The sequence below is a fragment of the Cupressus sempervirens genome, chromosome 8 (genome assembly GCF_028749045.1).
Source record: "Cupressus sempervirens isolate cs-2001-9-10 chromosome 8, ASM2874904v1, whole genome shotgun sequence".
NCBI classification, from domain to species: domain Eukaryota; kingdom Viridiplantae; phylum Streptophyta; class Pinopsida; order Cupressales; family Cupressaceae; genus Cupressus; species Cupressus sempervirens.
This window is the reverse complement of record NC_143125.1, coordinates 401,724,667-401,749,238: the sequence shown is the minus strand read 5'-3', so window position 1 is coordinate 401,749,238 and position 24,572 is coordinate 401,724,667. Positions and strand designations below refer to the sequence as shown.

The 24,572-nt window shown below is 33.9% G+C and overlaps 1 protein-coding gene across 4 annotated transcripts in view; it reads right to left on the bottom strand.

Annotated features, from left to right (window-relative positions):
* Positions 1–12,999: 12,999 nt before the first annotated feature.
* Positions 13,000–24,572, bottom strand: part of LOC149542981 (serine/threonine-protein kinase STY46-like) — a 279,858-nt gene continuing 268,285 nt past the window's right edge. For all 4 annotated transcript variants that reach the window (XM_089797902.1, XM_089797903.1, XM_089797904.1 and 1 more), the window contains 4 exons: positions 24,440–24,520; positions 24,195–24,248; positions 13,528–13,662; positions 13,000–13,443 (listed from right to left, as the gene is read on the bottom strand). In XM_089797902.1, coding sequence (XP_089654028.1) covers positions 13,354–13,443; positions 13,528–13,662; positions 24,195–24,248; positions 24,440–24,520 — 360 coding nt within the window. In that variant the 3' untranslated portion in view covers positions 13,000–13,353. The remainder of the gene's footprint in view (positions 13,444–13,527; positions 13,663–24,194; positions 24,249–24,439; positions 24,521–24,572) is intronic.

Genomic DNA, 24,572 nt, shown 5'->3' with positions numbered 1-24,572 from the left:
TCAGCAAAGGATTCATGTGACACTTGACAATCAGCAAGTAGAACAATAAATATGCTCGATCAAAACTCTGGGTAAGATCTATAGAAATCTTATTTTTATATTAATTGGTGCTAGAGCTTCTGAATGTTTTATATCACCTAAATTATTAAGTAGATTTCCAAAGAGATCTAGTTTTATGGAAAAACCATGGATAATCAGGTATGCAAACCAGTCGAGGACTAAGGTATAGTAGTGTCGATTTGAGGCTCGGGTTGAACTTGTATGTAGCACCTCTTGGGTCTTTTAACATTATTATAGGTATTAACTAGCTCAGTGAGCATAATGCCAAGGTTGATTGTCTTGCTAAAACTATAGACTATTTAGATGATCACATAAAACTTGTAAGCATTAAGACGGTTATACATGAAATAAAATCAAAACATATATTCGCCATCTAATTCAAGAAATGTGGAAGAAAAGGTTGCAAAATCTTTATAATAGGGGTTGAAGATTTGAGAGAACTTATAAACGTCACATATGGAGATGACTACATTTTCAAAGATAGGGAAATTAGGGAAAATTTAAAAAAATCTTTCAAAGAGAAGTATCCTTACCTAAAGAAATTTTAGGATGTGTTTCCTAAAGAACTCCTTGGATTATCTCCATCCCAAGTTTTTGATTTTACAATAGATTTAGTACCTGGAGAAAAACCAATTTCTCGAGCTCCTTACTGGATGGCCACTGCAAAATTAATGAATTTTCAATTACAATTGCATGATATATCAAATAAGAAACTTATTCAGCCTAGCGTTCACCTTGGGGAGCACTAGTATTGTTCGTTAGAAAGAAGGACAAAACTATGAAGTTGTGCATAGATTATAAGATGCTCAATAAGGTCACCATCAATAACTGATACCCACTTCCTAGAATAGGTGACCTCTTTGATCAAATGAAAGGCACTACAATATTTTCAAAGATTGATTTAAGGTTAGGATAGCACCAGCTCCATATCAAGGATGAAGAAAATCACAAAACTCCATTCAGAACTAGATATGGTCATTATGAGTTCACAATATTGCCCTTCAAATAAACCAATGCTTTGATAAATTTGATGAATAGCATATTTCAAGATTGTCTAGATAATTTTTTACTAGTCTTCATAGATGACATCCTAATCTATTCGAAAAATGAAATAAAAAACATCAAGAGCATTTAGAAAAAGTCCTACAAAGGCTGAAAGAACATAAACTATAAGGGAAGTTGTCTATTGTCACAAAAGTTTGAACCCTTGTCCAAATTGTTTACCTAAGGACAACCTTGTGAAACATGGAAACAACCTCCAAGTTGTGGGACTTGAACTATGCGGTTGAGTCTTCGGAGAAGGCTGGCTCCCTTTATTATCAGGGTGCACCTAACTACACTTTGAGAGGAAAAGCAAGAAAGAATGCATGAAAGAAAATCTACCTACTTTAACCTAAGGGGTGATGCACCAAAATAGAGTGTTCAAACCAATCTCTGCCCATAAATGCACTTTTGAATCATCATATGTTCAAACCAATCTTTTCTCATAAATGCACTTTTGAATGATCATAACTCCAAAAGATATACACATTTAGACTTGTTTTAATCTAACAATCACATGCATATCAAAAAATCCAAATAAATGACACAAGGAAGATGAGATTCAATTATATATCATTCATAGGTCAAAGAGATACAATCGTGCAAAATTGTAGACATCCACAATACACTAATGAGAGGCAAATAGGTCTTGCACAATGAATCAATGGCTGAAGAAGATAAGGTAGAATGCCATATAGTTCAAAGGCAAAGGGGATTTACAGTACCATGCCAAAGAAATAGAGAGGATATGACCTTAAGAAAGAATTGCAACCTTGTTTTTATAGTTCAAGCATAGCTGAGATATTTCTAACTGAAGTTATTCTATAACTACTACCATTAAGATTATCCAAATAGTAGATTTGATATGGTACACTTGTAAAAGCATGAAAATCATGAAACCCTGAATTGGAAGAAACTTGAAGTGATAGAAATGATGCCAATCAATCCTAGAATTTCTCAAAATGGACAATCAGGCAGTGGAAAGAGTGCCCTTACATCATTTGTAATGCAACAATAATCTGGAGTGGTTGAAATTGATTAGAAAGATTGGATTGTGCAAGAAAACCTACTTTTCTTTCATTTGTGGCTCACAAATCAACAAAGTTAGTAGTTCAACCCAGTCAAGCAACTAGAATAAGCCACGTGGGCCAATCATGTTTTTTTTTTTTTGCCACCTCATAGAGTCCTCATGTGTTTGACCATCAAATCACCTTGACTGCGCCACCCCTCAAAATCTAATCACAATGGTTTACAATATTGTTGATTTAACCATGATGTTAACTTAACTATGCCTATCAAACAGGGCCTATTGGGACACATGGTAAGACCTCGCTATGTCGCTATGACTAAAGGTCAATAATTTTTTCATAACAACATAGTCAGAGACGTTGATCTTCTTCAATCTGACGGCCCCCAAGGTACACCCAACCTATCACTGCACCAACCAATAGAAACATGGCCCTTTGCCAACCTATCCAACACTGACCCACCACATTGTGACCCACAAAAGGAAAGAACCCACCTGCCACATGTCAATCCATCACTATGTTGCTATAGATAACTATCTTGCAACTTCGCAAGATGGCATAATGACAACTGTAGATGATCCTTGATATGATGGTGAGTAAAATGTACTGAAGGAACTGGTCCACACCTTGCATAGTCATTACCTTAGCCAATGAGAAACCAACAAACTACCAACGTGTTCTGACAACTACTCAACTACTCTGACAGGGAGGGGTCCACCAAAATCCATGCTTGAAGCCATCACTATGTCACATAAAATAAATCCCTTGCAACTCTGCATAGTGATAAAGCCACAATAGTAGATCATGAAAAGATTTGACGATGGGGAAGTTGCAGGCTCGTGGGAATATTTAAAGTGCACAGTCACTTAGAAATAAGGAAATACATTAAAGTTTTACTTCATTTATTTTTGTATTCAATTGAATATTTAATATAAAAAGTGGGATGTGACCGTTGGGTGGACTTATCATTTGAATTCAAATATTTGGTGGGGAGGCAAATATGGTAAACATTGTCTAAATGTGCCTTTTATCAAAAAGAAATCTAGTATGTAGGACATATTATATCAGCCTAAGGAATAGCTGTAGATCCTTCAAAAATCAAAGCAATTAAGGAATGGTCTACACCTAAGAATGTGATAGAAGTTAGGAGTTTCATGGGATTGGCAAGATTCTATAGAAAGCTTGTCAGAAATTTCTCCAAGATAGCTCACCCGATTACCTCACTTCAAAGGAAGGGAAAGAAATTTATATGGATTGAAAAATGTCAATCAACTTTTGAGTATTTGAAAGAAAAGTTAACTACTGCACCTTTACTAAGAGTACCCAACCCACAAAAGAAATTTGTAGTCATAACTGATGCATCAGGGGAAGGAGTAGGAGGTGTGCTAATGCAGGACAAGTAGGTGATTGTATATGAGTCAAGGAAGTTCAAGAATTATGAGTAGAATTATGCTACACATGATCTTGAACTAGCAACTATAGTACATGCCCTCCAAATGTGGAGACACTATTTGATTGGGAAACATTTCAATCTTTGATCTGATCACCATGGTCTAAAATATATCTTTACTCAACCCAACCTTAATACTAAATAGAGGAGATGGCAGGAATTTCTTGCAGATTACGAATTTGATATTAACTATACTAATGGTAAGGAAAACAATATAGCACATGCTTTAAGTAGAAGGAGACATGTTTCTGCAATGGTTGTCATAAATTTCAGATTAAGAGATTAGATACTGCCACATCTTGAGCATGATGAATTTTATGCAGAGATTAGCCAAGCTCTCATCACAGACCCAAAGGATCCTAGGAATTCAGAATTTAGAATAGAGGAAGATGGATTGTTAAGATATCATGATAGGATTTGCATACCCAAGAAACTTGAACTTCAAAGAGTGATTCTAGAGGAGTCCCATTTAGCTCCTTGTTCAGGACACCCTAGGGTGACTGAAATGTTGTTAGATATAAAATCAATATATTTTTGGAAAGGAATGAAAAGAGAAATCACGGATTTTGTGGCAGATGCTTGGAATGCCAAGAAGTAAAGGTAGAGCATTGTTACCCAGCTCGCCATTTGTACCCAAACAAAGTACCAGAGTGGAAATGACAAATAATTTTCATGGATTTTGTATAAGGATTACCTATGACACGAAACAAACACAACACCATCCTAGTAGTGGTGGATAGATTGACTAAAGCTACTCACTTCATACTAGGAAACCTAAGAAATGGAGCACCAAAAATTGCTCGCAAGTTCATGAAAGAGATTTTTAGACTTCATAGAATTTCAAAGAAAATTATCTCGAACTGGGGTGCTAGGATAGCCTCCAAATTTTAACAAACATTATTTTCAGCATTGGGGACTAATCAAAATATGAGCTCAACTTATCATCCTGAGACTGATGGTCAAACAGAAAGAGTAAATCAAGTTTTGGAGGATCTTATAAGAGTTTATTGTATGGATTGATAGTACCAATGGGAAATGTATCTACCCCTAGTGGAATTTTCTTATAATAATTCCTATCAATACACCATTAAAATGGCCCCCTTTGAGGCTTTATATGGTTGCAAATGTAGAACTCCTGTAAGTTGGAATAGAGTGGAGGATAGAATAATTGTTGGACCTGAAATGCTCAAGGAGATGGAAGAACAGGTAATACAAATTTGTCAAAGATTGAAAGAAACCAATGATAGATAAAAAAAAGTTATGTAGATGCAAAAAGGACACCTAGATAATTCTCAGTGGGAGAAAAGGTGCTATTAAAAAAATCCCCAAAAGAGTACCATCAAGTTCGGTAAGAATGCCAAGTTAGCCCCAAGGTACGTGGGACCCTTTGAAGTATTAGAAATCATGAACCCGGTAGCCTACAAAATTTCCCTACCACCAGCTCTTGCAAAGATGCATGACATCTTTCATGTGTCATATCTTAAGAAATACCTCACTCATCATAATCATATAATTGATTGGAACCTATTGTAGGTACAATATCCAAGGGTGGTGGAAATAGAACCACTCAGAATACTCTAGGTGCATAAGCTACGCTTACGAAATTAAGATGTGACTCAACATAAGGTCTAGTGGGATCAACATGTAGAAGATAATGCTACTTTGGGAAGACTACAATGAGATTTTCTAAAAATACCCCCATCTTTTCTCTAGGGCTAGAGCCTAAACTTTTTATTTTCAGTCTTTTATAGCTATAATGGTTTGGATAGATATTATTGTTAAATTTTGTTGTGATATTCATTGAGGATGATGAAAACATAAGGAGAAGGATATGTTACATCCCAAATTTTGACCTGATTTAAAATTATTATAGCCATTGAGTTGAATGGATTTTTCTTTCCTATTCATGTGAAAAGGGTAGTTAAATATAACTATTGTATCCTATGAAATTGGTTGTGATCAATTATTTTGTATAATTGTTTAATGATGATGGTCATTATCCGTTATTTGTCATATGATGATGATAGTAGTTAGCAATTGCTTGATTTTGAAATTAAAGTTATTAACTAATTTCCTTACTAATATCCATGTTAATTGTTATTATTGATTTATTATGGAACTTGTCATTATTGTGGAAAATGTTGCACAGGTGATTGTAGGAGGAAATGAAAGGGAGAAGCATTGCTTAATAGGATCTAAGGAAATGGGGTACTACCTTGGTCCATTTATCTGATTGACAGGTATGACCTCTAACTATCTTAGTAAGGACAAAGCAACTTGTATAATAGGATACGATCATTGGACACGCATGAGTTATTGGATAAACATTAAAACATTAAATATTTTAACTTAATTAAAGTACATGCCTCTAATGGCTTATGGTTGATATTCTCATCACTTCAATGTAATATATATTTATGTATGTGTACATAGATATACAAATAAGGTGACACCATAGTATTAATTTATACAAGATTATATCTATTAAAATACGGATGTCTAAATGTGTGTACACTATGAGAAGATACGGAGATAAAACAATCTTCCAAGTGTTACATGTATTTAGATATGCATACCTTACCTTAGTAGGTACAACCTTGTATAAATATTAAATATGATGCCATCATAATAAAAAATATATGTGCAAATATATATATATATATATATATATATATATATATATATATATATATATATATATATATATATATATATATATATATATATATAATCCTTTTGATTATATAACCTTCAAGTTTTGTTTTATATTTATGCTTCGTTATAAGAGCCAAGAATGTACACTTGGCATTTTTTATCGGTGATTCAAGAAGATGATTCTTCCTCTTTTCTTATAACTAATCATAGAGTCAAGACTTCTTATTAATTTGAATGCCTCCTTTTTATATATACAAGTCGAGAGAACCAAAAATATATATTCTTTGCATTGTATACCTCTACTCTCCTACGTTTCACTTATTTTTATCTATTGCGAATGATTGAGGACAAGTCGTATTCATTGTTACTTTGAGCTCTGCACTTTGGATTGCTCAAGTCAAGAAGAGTCGATTGCATAGAGTCAAGCCAAGACCCACATCTTCCTAACCAGGATATGTGGTCAACTTTTCCAATCATAATTTGTTATATATATTTGCATTCAAATTTACAACAAGAAGAAATGTCTATGATTTCCATACACTAATATTGAATTGCAATATCAAATAGACATTCGATGAGTCCATTCTTCCCATGTTGAGTTGAGATCAAATAAATATGATATACTCAGACGTCTCTATTACTAGTGGATTTCAAAATCAAACTATATTCCTTTTAAGTCCATTAAGAGAAGTTCTTAGATCAAAAAGACTGTGTTATGACATACTGAAAATATATAATATTCTATACACCCGTTGAGGTTCAACAAAAAGAGTTGGATTACTCTAGGATTTGACCACCTAGGACTCACTCGGCAATATGGGCAAGGAAGAGGGTGAGGAGGTGAGAGAAAAATCTACAAGAACATGAAAAAGAATCACATGTGATGCAATAAATATATTATTTTAAAAAGAATCATTTAATAGCTCATGCATGTCCATTTATATTGTTTTCCTGTTGCCAAGTCGAGCGGTGGTGATTGAGTATTAGAAACCCATCTAGAAACCTTGGCCAAGTTCGTCAAAGACATGTTTGCCTTCTAAAGATCACATGATGTCAGTAGCACCAGTTATTCAAACATGTCCATCCATAAGTGTGCAAACATTTTAAACACTGATATTGCTCGAATGGTCAGACTAGTAGTGCCCCAAGCCTAACCTTGGGGTAAAGAGGACCTCTCTTTTCAAAAGATTGTGTGGGGATGGATATGGTCCGTGGGTGGGAGGTTAAGTCTAAGTCAATGCTTCTTCTCTTACCTGAAAGTCAAGGCTTGCACAACCAGTTAAATACTCGCTAGTTACTTTTTGTATGTTCTTTCTCTATCCCTGCTATGCATTTCTTTCCTCTTGTATCATAGTATAAATGGTAATAATTTACTTTACTTGTATACAAAGAATGATAGGAAACAATTATTTCAGTTAGTAGTTATTTTAGTTGAGTGATATTTCAATTATTATTCCATGAAATAGAAATAAAAATGTCTTATTTCAGAAGTTAGTTGAAGAATTATTTTCATTTCTATTTGAAATCAGATATTAGTTCCATTCTTTTTAGTTAACAAAATTTGTTTGTTACATGCTTGATCTTAATCCGATGTCAAAATTGTTTAGCAGGATCCCTATCTGCGTTAGACTCCCCAAACTTTCCCTTCATTTATGGATTGATTCCCTTTTAGAGGAAGTGGGTGAGGCCTTGGGAGATTTTAAAAGTTGGATAATGAACCTTGTGATATTTAGCACACTACTTATGCCTGCATTTTGGTTGATTAGTACGTTTCTAAAGGTCTCCATGGTGAGATCAAGATTGATTCTTCATTTGGCCCTTAGACACAACCAATTGACTATGAGGACATCCCTTTTAGATGTCTCAGATGTTTTATGACTAGTCATATGTCTGCTCAATGTGAGTTGGAAAAAAAGAAAAAATATACTTCGTGGAAAGAGGTCTCCTTTCAGCATTATACTGTTAGGAAGAAAAGTTTCTCCCAAATGGTTTCTCAGAGTCCACATCGTGTTGATACTTTTGTTCCTATTGTGGCCTTGATTGATGGTAGTTCTCAAGTCATTTTTGTTGATAATTTGGCTAGGGTGTTGATTAATGGTTGTCCTTCCTTGGATGTTTTTTATCATGTTGCTAGTGTTTCTACTACTGATCCCATTGGGAGTGTTGTTTCTAATTAGGTGGTGGTTGCTAGTTTTGATGCTCGCTCTCCTATTTGTTCTACACTGCCTTCTTAGACTTCTATTGGCCCTACTAGATTTATGGATTCTGTAGCACCTTCTTTGATGTCTATTGTCCTAGCTCTATTGGCCCTTCCTTAGGATCGATAACTCTATATTGGATTCATTTTCTTGGCAATATGGTGCTAGGGTGAAAGAAGGTTGGATAATAGTTAAAAGTAAGAAATCTATGTCTCCTTAGTCTTCATTTGATATGACCCTTTGCTCCCGTAAGGGTAAACAAAAACGAAATCTTAGTGGTGTTGGTTGGTTTGGATTTCATGTAGGTTTATCTAGTATTTTCAATTTTCATGCAACATCTTGTTCTTTAGGGGGAAGCTTGTGTGGCTTGCCCTTTTTAAGAAGTTTTGCCCATTCCTACTTTGTTTTGTTCTTTCTAGTGAATAGTCTTGAATATCTTTAAGTTGGGGTTTTCATGTCCCTCTGTAGCCCATATTTGTATAGAGTTTCAAGACTCCTTCAAGACTTGTTTTCACCTAATCAAAAACATGTTAATAATGACATCATTTGGGTACCATTTTAGTATTTTTTTTTAATCCTCGCAAAGAAGATATTATCTATTACAAATAGTTCCAACAACTCTACAAATTCAAACTTTAGTGATGATTTTCTATCTTTACATTGTCATATACTAAATGTTTATATCTATTAGATATATCATGGTTGCTTAGTGCAAACATTTTTTTTTAAAATTTGTAATTCACAATCAATTAATTGTATTAATCCTTGTAAAAAGAAAATTATACATTTTCAATAAATATAACTTATATCAGCCTATAAATACCTAATAACAAAAATTTCTTTGTTTCCCTTTATGACTAGGCTCTCCTATGAACCACATTTATTAGTCCCTGCCTTGTATAAGGCAGGGAACTAATGTTCCCATTTGACCTCCCATTTCAATTAGTATTAAACTTTTTATGGTAGAAATTTATTCCAAACTAAGGTTTTAAAACAAAATATTTTTTAATTCATTTGCACTCTTTTAATTTCGTAATTCTTATTGGCCCCAATCCAAATTCCAGGGGAAAAATTTGTATTTTCTAAAATGAAAAAAGTAAAAATAAAAGCCAGTTGTATAAGAATGAGTAAATGTTTGTCAAGGCATGTTTATTGTATATCAATAAGTATGGAAGGTAAGTTGAGCTTTTATAAATAATTTACTAACATGTGTGAAAGCTTTGTAATATCTGTTTTTAAAAAAATGGCTCTACTCATCACACCTCAATGGGATGTAGAACTAACCATCATTTTTTTTCCTTAGTTTTTATAAATTTTGCATGTGATTATCTAATATTCTTGTTTACTATCATTATTTATTTACTAGCATTAATTTAAAAATAAATTTTTAATATTAAAGATGTAAGTATATTTTTTTTAAATAGATTGATTTATTTATTTTTATCTTAGTTAATTTGAAAATAAATTTATAATATTATTTTTTAAGATAGATTTATTTGTTTTAAAGATAAATCTACAATATAATTGTATAAACTTTGATTATATACATTTTCTTTTTTAATTACAAAATGTAGTTTCTACTTTTACATTTACAATTTTTTATTTTTTATTTTTTTAACATTTTCTTCTTTTGTATTTAATTATATCTTATCAATTAATTTATATAATTAACACTTAATTTCATGAATTAAAATTATAAAATACAAAACAGCTTTATATGTTTGCATTTATATATAATCAATTAATTTTTGAATATTTTTATAACCTTACACTTTTAGTTTAACCTTATTTTCACAAAGGCTTAATTACTATTTTAAAACATGGAAGTTGTTTTATGATTCCCCTACATATTTCAAAATTTTCATTTGAAAATGTTTTGGCATATAACTTGTACATACTCTCTTCTATATAATACAACTTTTGTTATACATTCTCAAGGGTTCATTCTAGTCAATTTAATTTATTGATAAGTAGGAGATAATTTCCACAGCTAGTCAAATTGTGATATGAATATCAGGATTCAACTGTATGATTTTGAGTCAAACTCGATGACCCATGTTTCATGAATAGTTAAGCGCGCTCAAGTTGGAGTAGTACTGGGATGGGTGACCTCCCGGGAAGTCCCAGTGCTTCACCCCTATGAGCATCACCTAGATCCAATGAGTGCTAAGTGTTCCATTTATTCTCATGAGAGATGGATTCATGTTGAATCACTACTCATGAAACATGGGTCATCGAGTTTGACTCAAAATCACACAGTTAAATCCTGATATTCATATCACAAATTTAATTTATGATAATTTTCAGGCACGCATGGGCCCATATCGGGTTCCCATATTGGGTTCTGCCTCACAGGGTTGAACCTTCCATCAAAAAATAAATAAATTTAATTTATGATAATTTTCAACTTCATATGCTCCCATTGCTTCAAAAGGCAGGTACTCCAGCTCACCAAGAGCTCTTGTTACTAACGGCATGTTTTTAAATTTTTGAAAAAAAAACCTCAATTGCGTGAGTCGTGACTATATATTCAAGCACATATATAAACAACAGGTTATTTGTTTATAATAGACACTCGTGTTAACTACCATCCCATCAAATCAAGGTTTATCAATTACTACACTGCCTCCGCAACTGAATGTAGACTATATTTCTAGCTTAGTATAGACGCATATATTTCCCAAATCGCACGAAAGAGACAAGTTCCTTTCCATTATGTCGTAAACATATGGCTGGATAGCCACAGCGTATTTCTAATTCAATTATAAGGTAAATGGTAGAATCAATTCAATTGTTTTCACGGTAGATCATTGAATCATTCCAACTCGCTCTTTACGGATATTACTAATCGGTTTATCTATGAAGTGGCACGTGTATTCATTTAAGACAATTTCATAAATGGATACAATCTAAAAGAGAATCAGATACTTGATGACCTTGAAGATACCAAACAATAAATATATGATTACATTTAATTGCTGGACGCTCCTTTCTAGCCTCTCTTTTAGTAGTTGACCACTTCAATCAAATATAAAAATTGCTTCTATTTGGATGATCAAACAAAGATTAATTATGGATCGGTAGCAGATCATGTTAACATATGATAGATCCTTAAATTAATACTAGTCATTTATCGTCCACTCGAGAACAGTAGTAGAACATTAAAGCTCATGAAGCATGAAAATCTGTCTATAGTCAATGATCGTCCAGTTAAGAACTAGTAGTAGAACATAAAAACTCATGAAGCGTGGAAGTCTATATATGGTCAATGTGCATGTGCCCAAAACATCTGGATATATCAAAGTTGGATAAATAACCAGACTCTTGATACAAAGAATTGGAATTGCCATCATGCTACATATTTCTCATAGGCTGATGAATTTTCGTTTATGCGTGCATCTATATCTCCACTTCTCAATAAGTTTAGGGTCCACTTGGTTGCTGGAATACAACCGGAATAGGAATAGGAAATTAGAATATGATTTATATTCTTTGTTTGGTGCGTGGAATAGGAATAGGGAATAAGAATACGTATTCTCATTTTAGCCCCAAAATGAGCTTTTGTCCATTCCAAAAAATACCTGTAATTGGAATTGCTATTCTTGCATTCATTTTAACTTTTTCAAATTTGATTAAATTTTCAAATCTGCTTTGACCTGGGGTGAGCGTTGGAACTTTGTTTTCAATATTTTCAAATATTTCAGCGATTTTCCAATGGCGCCGATTGCATCTTCAAAAATATTTTCAAATGGCCCCGATTGCAAGTTAACCCTATTCCAATTTAAGCTTGCATAACCAAACAAGGGATAAACAAAATTGGATTGCATTTTTCCATTCCTATTCTTCATTCTCCATTCTCCATTCTCATTCAAATTTTCTATTCTAATTCCTACACTTGCAACCAAACGGGCCCTTAAACTCACTGAGGAAGAGCAAAGATTTAGAAGTGGGAGTACGAAATGTGGCATACCCTATTAAATGAGCTTGTATTCGTACCATTAAACTACCAAAGAGTTTCTATTTAACAAAATATTGTCCTCAAGCCCGACTATCTAGTTCATACAATCATTAAAGTTGGAGGTTATCATTTGACTTTCCAACATTTGGCGTAGAATCTTCCATCATGGACACAAGTGAAATCATATGTTAATCTACCTTCTTTTTTGAATGTAGTAGTCAATGACTTGACTTCAATGTTAAATGCTTTTCTCAAAAGTTTACCATGTGCAGATGATGGTTTCCAAATGTAACCTACTCGCCTTCTAAATCTTTACCTTCTTTATTCCTCTCTCTGAGCAATACCTAATCCATGAAAGTTTACTTTTATTTCTGAGAAGCCAAACTTCTGATGTGATAATATTTTTGGGAACCATGTGACCGGAGGATTTTGTCTTCAAATCTTGACTTCTCTAAATGTCCTAAAGGCAGCCCATGTTGGGTGCGTCCAGATGAATTTGCCTAAAAAAAAAATTCTTCGAAACTGACTCAAATGAATTTAATCATAACCACGATCAAGCATTTAAATAAAAATTTACCAACAGCATAAGCATAAGCCTAAGCCATGCAATTTTCTCAAGACAATATTTAGAATTTTGATCATATATGAAAAAGGCAATGGTTCACATTACTATTCAGTTTCCAATTATAGAACTTATGGCAATGTAACAACTTCACCAGAACATTAATCACACGGTAATCCCATTAATATGACACAAAATGTGCAAGAGGAGGTACACAATTATCACATGACCCAAATAATACATTTCATTCAGACAAAAACAAAATGAAAGAATGGAAGCATCAAACTGTACACCAAGGTTGCTTGATTATGCCCTTCGCTTAGGACAGAGATATGGGAACCACCCAATGGAACATAAATGCCCAAAATTGTAAAATGACAGAATGTACAAAATGATTCCTCTTAGTGAGCACCAGCTGTTCGTCTGAAAGAAGATAAGAAACCACTTGATGGTTTATCTTTCCTTCTATCATTGTCCTCTCCATCTTGTACCTGTACAACATGTTTCCAGATAATCATGAAATGTCTTCTACAGTTTTAAGACAATTCATGCATAAATGAGTTGCAGGTTATTACCTCTTTAAGGATATGCTGAAGAATCTCAGTGATTTCACAAAAATCTGGCCTAAGTGTTGGATCTTGCTGCCAGCACTTATCTAGTAACTCTGCAAGTCTTGGATGTGTATTTTTAGGTATGGTGGGACGCAAACCCTGAGTTGAAGAAGATATTTAAGAAAAGCTTTATCAAGGCATAATCTTTAATACAACTAGTAAAAGCCCATAATATAAATAGCAACAAGCCATAAGGAAAATTGATAGCTCAGCATGAAGTATAGTTGAAAACTATTCTTACACACAAATCAGATTCTTACCACATACATAAAGTAACTTCAATTTTTTAAGCAGAATGTTTCAATAAATCTTGTTTTTAGACTTGAGCAAATTTCTGTTTTTTAGGTGATATGAATTACATTTATCAACAAGAGCTCTGGGAGAGCTTGAGTCCCTGCCTTATGCCATTGCACAACACATATTATGAGGTGTTAACAATTCAAGGTAGGTGGTACTTGTCATTGTAAGACACATATGTGAAATTTTAATAATGCAATTTGCATTGATAAGATTTAATTTAAAATGGATAATTTTAAGTTATATATAAAATTCGAAAGTAGAGAAGTTTTGTATTTTATATAACATGTGAATTTAATGTCAAATATAAATAATATTATTAATTTCTAATAACTTTATAATTAATTATTTTGAAGAAAATATTAGAATTTGAAGCCAACCAAATCTCAAATTTTATTTAACTTTGCATTGTAAAATTTAATATAAAATAGAAAAGCAAGTATGCTTCTTCTAATAATACAAATATATGAAATGCAAGATTTTGAAAAATAGAAATAAGTTATAATATAACATTTGTGAAATATAAAATATCTTTTAATTTAACTAGAACAATTTAACTAGTAGGAAAAAAAAAAATTTAAAAATATTGTATAATATTTAAAGAAAAGTATATTTAAAATGAGTTAGAATATATAAGAATTGATGTATATCTTTATTTATTTGTATTTTTCAGATTTTTTTTTGACATAATACAAAATTCATTTTATTTATAATTTCTCATATTTCAAATTTTCATATAATTATCATGAAGTAAAATGCGATAGTTAATTTTGAAAAAAGATGTCTAATCATTTCAAATTATAAATTAGGAACTAAATTAAATTTACAAGTTTTCTTTTAAATTAAAGATAGATTTAAAGTTAGAAATTTTTAAATTTTTTAACTATGTTATCAGAACCATACACAATTATGTGACGTTAGGCTCAGCACAACATTAAGAACATTTTTAAGAAATAAAAAATTGCCGCCTATTCAAGCAGACACCTCCACTTTTACTGTCTAACATCAACTCAAAGCAAATGCCACGGGGCAATTATGGTCTATAAATCTCCGCACAAAAGTAATGTGCCATTTAGACAGATTAAAATAATTATAAATAATGGTTCTTAAATAGTTTTAACAATTGATTTAGATTTATTTTGAGACGAGTTTTAAATTCATAGAAATAGAATTATACTATGGTGGATATTCCAATAGTTGTTATTAGACATATTAGAACTTATAAACTATTAAAGAATGAATCTCTTTCCAAAGTTTGAAATTTTATATAAATTTCATTAATATAAGTCTCCTGAACACAGAATAAGTTTTACATTTTTGGCGAAGTCCTAACATACAGTTCTATAATTTTTTCAAATAAAGTGAATATATGTGCTGGGAAATTCTACATCTTTCTTCTGAATATAAACATAAAACCAAACTGTAATATTTGTCTTCTATTTGTATCTTGCCATAAAGTTAGAGAAGCTTCGATCATTGAGCAAGTGCCCAACTAGTTTAGGACCCTTCCAGGTAGACGGGGATGAAAATATTGAACTTTTACAGTTGATAGACCTGCATTGATCGCTCCTGCAGATAAAAGTACTACCAGGACCACCAGTTGGAAACTCTCAAGCACACGAGATAAACAGAGAGGACTGAGTAAATGGAAACTCTTAAGTGCGATTGTGGGTATTGCAGCAGTTAAAAGTTACTAGAGATCTAGTATCTTCTTATTGCTATTCCCACTGTTGATGATACCTTGTTCGATCAAAAAGGGTGTCCAGAAAAACTCAAACAAATAATTGTAATCCTGGAAAGATTGGCTGCCATGACTGTTTTAGGAATCTCCGCACGAAAGTAATGTGCCATTTTAGACAGACTAAAATATGATGTGATGTGACAGGAAAATCAATAATACGCTGACAAGTATTAAATATATTCTTATCTGTTATGTGACATTTTTGTGTTTTCTTTAAACTTGAAAAAGCAATTTACTCCCAGGAAATTAGTCTCTAGCCAATCAAAAAAGATATTTGATAGTTATAATTAAATTAAAAAATAAATGCTTACAAACTTTAGCTTTTAAATTGTGTTTCTGCCATAAAAAATAATGCTAGGGGGTCTATTGAAAACATTAGTTCCCTGCCTTATATGTAAGGCAGGGACTAATAAGAAAATTCCCACCAGAACAATTAGAAGTTAAACCAAATAGTTGGTTAGGTTAACCTAGAAATATTCCTTGAAATTGAATAAAATATCCAATGTCTTTATGCTCATTCCTAAGTGAGAAAAAATTCATCCGATGAACTTTGACTGGCATTAGTAGTCAGTATGTATATCTTTGAGCTATCTGTTTTCCACAAACTAAACATATGCCCCCCCACACCTCTGCAACCCACACCCCGCACCCCCCCCTCTCTCTCTCTCTCTCACACACACACACACACACAAACACACTCCCTCTCTCTCTCTCTCACACACACACACACACACACACACTCCCTCTCTCTCTCTCACACACATTGGGTCCTTCATTTTGACCCACTGTCCCAATATGGTTTCGATCATCTGAGGCATGCCTGGGGTACCACTTGGAGACCTTGGGTGCAGTGCCCTGGGTCTTGCCCAAATGGTACCTAGGCATCACTGTGGTGCACAAGACTCAAAAAAGTCATCCCAAAAAGTTTTAACCGTCCTAGAGTGTCGACATAACAAAGCTTTCACCTCATCTGACAAAGATACAAATGCAAAATTGCTTTCCTTTTCCCCAAGGCTATCATTGTTGGTTTTGAAGGTCAGTTTATTTTCTTTTCAAAGGCGAGGGTTACAGAATAATTTAACCTACAATAACAGGGCTGAAAGAGCTGCGTAAAGAAGATTTAACCAACTAATGTGAGTAAATCTTCCATTTTTCTGAGTTTTGGATTAAAAATATTTAAGATATTCTTTTTAAAAAATTTTGATAACTTTTGACCTTTTTTAACTTTTTATGAAGGATATGAGGTTACAATGATGATTATTTTTAACAAATAAGTGTTTTTTTTTTGGGTTTTATTTTTTTTGTAATGGTTTTTGTTTTAGGTTTATACAGAATTGCTGGTAGTTTTTGGTTAGTATCCCAAAATGAAAAGATTTAATTTATTGATTCATCATCACCTTTTTAGTAACATGATAGTGATTGAAGATGATATAACAAAAAAAAGAAAGTAAATCTTTCATTTTTTGAAGTTTTGGATTTTTTTAAAAGATTTTTCAAAAAACAATGTTCTGGTAAGTTTTGAAGTTTAAGATTTTTACTTATGCATAATACGATGTTTTAATGCTGGTAATTTAACAAAAAAAAAAGGTTGTAGGGTTGTTAATTTGTAATGTTTCTTTGTGATGTCCCCGTCCTCAGCCTAGAACAAAATAGCAGTAAAGTACTTTTGTGGTCAATGAGTGGCACTCCTTGAAACATTAAATCTAGTTAATAGGGATTTAGTAATAGTTGTACATAGCCAGTTGGTAGAATAAGAATAAGATATTCAGAAAATTGTTAAGTCTTATGAATAAGACAATTTACCTAGTTACATTAGGAGTATAAGGATATGTCCAAAATGATGATCACCTTAAGTAATGATTAAATCATTCAGTCTCACATAAAGAAGAATCAAGGCAATGACATGAAGACCAATTATGCATCCTAATCGTGGATCATCCATGGAAGATATAATGATGATTGCAAAAGAGCTGGAACCGGTCAGCTACAAACACAAAGTCAAGAATTAAGCATTGACCATAAGTGATCAACTACTTCAGATCAATCAGGATATATCACAGATTCATCCGATGGAGAAAAAAATTGCCTATAGATCCTAACATGAAGACTCATCACATACATTGATGGATAAAACCTGTTAAGCATTGCATCTGTGAAGATCGGTCAGTGAAACTCAGCAATGTACAACTGATGCAGAGAACCATCTATGAAGAAAAAACTCTGACATCAATAAACAATAAAAATGACTCATCGATGACCAGTCTCACATATCAATAATCAAATGTCATTAATTGGTTTATCATCATATATCAAAAGTAAAGAATGACCATCAACGTTCAATGTCCATCTAAGAGCATCAATGGAGAGAATGACCAATATTGATAATGAATCAATGTCAATCATGATTAAGAGATTATTGATCTTTATCAAGGGATGTAGGACAACAGCAATTATCAGAATAATGACCAAGTATGAAAGACCTGTATCGATCTACATCATCTCACTATATGATAACCATCACAGTAAGACAAAGATTAAATGACCGTCTAATGAAGAACAACATTGACATCATAAAGAACATTACTAATGATCGATTACAACATGACTTACAAAACAGCTACTTTCGATTCAAAGAGAAGACAGACATTAGTCATGTTGATAACTGTATCCTAAAGGTATCCAAACCACTGCAAACACAGTGAACTAATTGATGTTAAGTAGTGATCATAAATTCAATTAAGGAAGAATGACTATCTATCTATGAAGAGGAACACTAATAGTCAGTTGTTTGAAATTAACCAGAAGATACTGATTAAGAACCAAGTCAGCGTCTAATTGATAATAATCATGAAGGAATACAACTAGAATGATTAGGAGGACAAGTCTAACCAGTAACCATCTCGTCATGAGGAGATGTGGTTGGTAAAGGAGGTGATAAACATAAGGGATCAGAATATAACAACCCTCAATTGCAACTAATCTTGTCGTGAAGAGATGCCATTAGTAAGCAGTGAGACAACATCAGTGGCTCTACATGAACAAAGTACACAAGATTGGTTATAAAGCAGATTACATCATCACATGGACCTAGAAGACTACATATAGCTAAGTATTCGCCTAAGGAGTAAAAAAGTCATCACCTAGACCTGAAAAGGGACAGTACAAAGCATTAACACTTTAAGGAATGTGAGATGAATGATTGCAACACAATCGCATCAAGAGTCTCACATATCCACTCCTCACAAGAATTTTTAGCAGAGGCATTGGAGGTAATTGCGCCAAAACAATAAAGGGAAATCACAAGACATGAAGTTCTAAGAAAGGTCAAGCAAGAAATGATCACCAAGCACCATAAGGATATTTCAAGAAGCCACAAGTTCGGCTATTGACTCATCATGTATCACAAACGAGTTGAGTATGTGAATCCATGAGGGTGATAAGAATGACCTTGATGGAGCCTTATTTTAGTCTCCATTTTTATCGTGAAGCATGAATGAACATAATGAATTGGTGCTGTTGATGCATCAAGAGAAAGGACAGGTTATAGTTCCAGGGGTACTTGGTTATTCCTTTGGACCAGCACATAGTAGTTTTTATATGCTGAAGAGGGACATACGTTTCAGATTTATTAAAAGCTCAAAACAGAGTAATGTAGTGGATTGCTGACTTGTTACATTATTTACAGCAGTTTGTAGATAGCGGCTGCAAGGAATTTAAATGTTCACTTCTAATAGATGTAATAAGTGTTTTTTAAAGCTTAAATTACCTCCCATGTGTTGGCTGCAAGAGGAAATGATTAAAATTTAGACAAGCACTGAATGGATTTATATATCAATTTACAAATAAACAGAGATCTGGCATCTTCAGAATAATGGCTATTAGGAACAGAGATTAAACAGATTTAAGCATAGCTCACTAAAAGATGTCTTTAAATATGATGCTATTAGAATGGAGGTCTGGGGATGGCAAAAATGATGTCTGAATATGTATACACCTAACTATTGGCAGAAAACAACACACACAGAGCAATAGTATTAAAAAAGGATATTAGAAAGGGGATACAGTGTTGAGCATGGAAAGAAGTATCCTGATATGAGACTTGACTCACTAGAGATTACAATGAGAAAAATTGCCTGATGAGATTATTTAAATTACAAGACAGTAGTGTCTGAGATGTACAGTCAAACTGCAGATAAAATTGGTAATAAACAGAGTATATACATTAACCAAGATTTGCGACAACCAACATATCATACTCAGTCAAAAGAAAATGAAACAGAGAAGCATTGATTATGAAGGGATATTAAAAGACATGTGGGAGGACTCACAGTTTTAGTAATGGCATCAAGGATATATAAATCAGTAGCAAGAATATGAGCAACGACCATCTACAGGTTTGGCACAAAAGTTTCAGATACAGCAGTATATTATAGCCATAGTTACTTGACGCAACAACATAAAAGAATGGATAACAGCAAGGAGGGAAATGACCAACATCTTATTCAATTCATCATCAACGTGTGAGACTGGTCGCCTATGCATGTGGAAGCATGGAGATGGTTCGATAATAGATAATTATTCATTTACACTGAATAAGTTTCCTGACTCTTTGGTAGCCCGATGAATATATCTGTCTCCCCCTTCAGCAAGCACGTCATGTATATGAGCCTAATATCCAGAACCCTTACCATTGAATGTGCAGATTTCTTGGAGAACTAACTTTCGATACTCTTCAAATAGCTATGAAGAAGGAGGTATATCTGTTTAAGTGATTATTGTACCCAAGGCTAGCGGCTTACAAAGAGACCAAGCCACCATACGCACAGAGTCATGGCTGCAGAAGCTTACGCTTGGAATACGTGTGTCCAAGGAAGATTCGATCCATGTGTCCGGCACTAATTCAGGAGTCACCGTGAACAGTTGCAGAAGAAAGCATGGGTTTATTGGTCACGGCAATAGTTCCCTTTATTTGGGATATCGAATGAGGAATATATTTTAGGTTGCTCTTTGATAATGATTATATGTCTAACTCTGTGTTTTTGGGGCAGGTGTACACGTGTTTGAAGGAGAAGGCGCTTATGTGATGTGGAGCATAGGAGTTGACAAGTCTGAAGCCAGCATACTTCACGTCTGCAAGCAGGTATTGCCATTGTCCTATTTCAAAGTCGATAATCAAATGCTCCTCATCAGAAACTATAGTTTCAACATGGGTGTATGCTGAAGGAGTCATATTTGGAGTCTTTGCGACAAGCATGAAACATTTCTACGATGATGAAAGGGTTGATAATCAACAGATTCATGGGCAGGAGTATCAGCGCCACTACAGTAAGCACGGGTTGCAGTTTGGGGTACGAACCTATCCAATAGGCCAATAGAGAAACCAGATCCCCTCACGCAGTTTATTATACCAGCAAGCAGACAATTTCAACGCTGCACACACGGGGTTATCAGAGGATCAGTACGGGGTTTAGTAGACTACCACAGGGTGGTCATTATCAGTAATTAGCAAGGTGGCGTAGGGAGTTCAGAGAGACCACGGGTCAAGTCATTGCTTCAAGACAGGTTCCAGTGGTTAATGCAAACGTACAAGTGGACCGGGTGCTGACGGTTCAGAACTGAAGTCATTGAGGGCAGACCTTAGACCACCAGCTGTCTGCGAATTATTATCAGGTTCCTTTTACCATTTGTTTATGTTTGTAAACTTGCTTACTAATGTAAAACATAAAGGAATACGTGGAATACATTAAGAACTTACACCTTCATGATTCAAGATAGATAAAATAGTGTATGTAATCTGCTGTTATTGGAGGGTAGTACAAATTCAGTATTGTTATTTCCGAGATTTCTCCTTTGCAAGTTCTTTTGGCCATATTTCTGCATTTTCTAGAGTTGGACTTCTTACAGCAGTAACAGAACTTAAGTTCTGGGTTACATGCCAACTGTTTGACAAAATACCTCAAGTCAAGATTTAATTCTTTTTGATCATATTAAAACCAGATCATTACATTGTCTTTCTTTTCTCTCTTGTTGTGGGTCTTGTGGTTTTTATCTGTCTTTTTGTTATTGATTGTGGGTCTGCTTGTTTTGTTTTGCTGATTGCTCAGGATGGTGCTAGAGTTTTTAAGGGCCTAGTCTGGCTTTTGGGTATTTTTGGTTATGTGATAGCCCCATTATTTCAATAAAAAAGAACATAAAATGTAAATAAAAAGGCAACGACAATAAACATACCTTGTCATGCAAATATCTTTTGCATAGTAGTTAGTTATCATCATTGCAGCTGTATTCTTAGAAGCACTTCCAAAATGCACTCAATCATGATGTATCCCCACATACATGTCTATCCATATAAATGCATACATACCCATGCACATGCACATACACACGCACGCACGCACGCACATACATATATACATGCATGCATACTCACTTGCGTTTACATGTACACATGCACATATATATGGCCATATCATATATGAGCACATCCATGTTGAGGATTACCGATACATGCATATGGGCACATCCATGCTGAGATCATTGAGATGCACATATACATACAAGCTATAATGTTCCATCATCAGAACATTTTATGATGTATGGATACATCCATACAACACTATATTTCAGTATCATATTCAGAGATTAAAAAATGACATCATTATGATCCACGATCAGGTGTCATTGGCGATCTATGCATATTACATGATTCATGATTACTATAATTACTTATAATATCACTCATCACTCATGAATATTATGAGTAAGAAAAATGCCTAACGATGGTTACTTATCCTCCATCAATACTCGGCTGATATATTCATTACATAAGATTAATTACTAATCGTATTGTATTTGTATAAGCATGGTGGCTCATAATAGCTGATCTGATCATATATTGTTTACCATTAATTATTATGGTATGAGTTAACAAGGTGGCAACAGTTCATCGTACCCTTTCAGCAGTTACAAATAGCCAAAGACGATCGGCTATGAAAGTGTATTGAATATTGATTTTATAAACCCAATACCTTTGTGGATATCGCTCATATAGCATTTTGGTTGCTATTGCAACTTTGTATATTTATGTGCAAGCATTAATACAGCAGATTAGAGATGGCACCTTATACGGAGCATATTTCGTAATTGCCAATCAGAGATGGCCGCTGAATAGCGGATTGCATAAGTTGTACTTATCAGACATGACACTGTCTGCCATTGATCATCCTATCATAGCAGCATATATTTCACTGTCCATCAGAAATGGCTCTCAGGGCATGTGCATAATCCATACTGTTATATCAGAGACAACCATTTAAATATATTGAGATTTGAACTGCTAAGTCTTTATTGCAGTTGCAGCCTTGTTAGGATTCATTGTATTCCATTGTGGCATTGGAATTACAGTTGTAGATATATTTATGTAATCTGCATTTCGATACATAATCCATTGTTCATTGGATATTTATTGCATCATAGTATTATTGCTCACTTGTACGACATATTACACTCATAATTCAAAAGTTCATTTTATCCATTTTAGCATTTGGAATTACCAGTCATATGTACCATTTCATTAGATTGCATAACTTAAGTCCATAATTTGTATTAGTTCACTTACTGTCCAAGGAAACAAAAGTAGGGGACATTACAGGTTAAGGTCTAGTTTTGGTGGGGTTGTGTTCATCCCTTCTGTTAACATGTGCTTATAACTTTCTTCTCTTGTTCAGGTTACTGTTGCTTCTTGTTGGATCCTTCCTTGCAAGGCTTCTATAGATGAGAACTCAGCTCCCTATTGAGGCAAGGTCTCTGGTTGCAACTTTCTTGTTGGATTGGCCCATGTTGGATCTTCTTCCTCCATCCCATTCGTTATAGAGGAGGCAACTTCTTCTAGGGAGGTGGAGAATGGCTGGTGGATTGAGGTTGTTTGGCACTCGGTGTGGTTTTCCTATGGATGGGATTGCAAGGTGGTTGTCCTTTCAGATCACCATTCTTGCTGGCTTCCTCTTCTGGTCCTATGGAGCTGGGATCATTTCCTTTAGAGGTGTAAAGGAGTTTCATTGCAGAGAAGGTACTTTGTGTTTGTGAGCTCTCTTCTTGTGTCAGCTGATTTGTTGGGTTTGGGAGCCTTGGTAAAACCTCTCGATCTTCTCCCTCTTCTGGTTTAGGTAGTTGGAGCCAAGTCAAAACCCATAATGCAGGTTTGAGAAGCCTTGCAAAACCTCATGATGGCTTTTGGTTCCATGATTAAATCTAATGGTCTTTTAGTTGGTTTTTCGCTGAGCAATATTTTGAGGTTGTTTCTGGAGGTTTGGGGAGCCTATCAAAACCCTATTATGGATCTGGGAGCCATGTTAATACCCATTAGTTCTTAGCTAATTCTTTATTGTGTAATCTATTAAAGCTCATATTTCTTTCTTATCTTTCTTGAGATAATAGAGACTGAATTGGTCCAGAATTCAATACGCAAAATTCAAGCTATGATCAAGATGCAAGATATGCCTGTAAGCAATTGAAAAGCACTTAAGAAACACAAATTTTAAGCTATTGATGGACATACTGTAAAGAGAGTGCACAATCAAGCAATCATGATTTGTACCTTTTGAACAACACCAACAGCTGCTTGTAATGGAGTGAGATAATCATATGGAAGCTGAAGAAATCAAATATACAAAGTTATAGACAAACTAATTAAGACGAAAACAATGAGAGCTTCAAGTTAGTTATCTAGGAATTTGTTATATGAAACAAACCTTTTACGTACTAGTAAATTGTCAAAGAAAATTATATCAGTATCAGAACTGAAAATACTAAAATAATGACAATTATTAGAAATTTACCAACCTTCCCTGTAAGAAGCTCCCACAAAACAATTGCGAAGCTGAAAACATCAACCTTCCGGTCATATGGTTTATGCTCTATAACCTTCATTAAGTGGAAGAAACTAGTTTAAACTTCTGTATCACAGACTCCATTT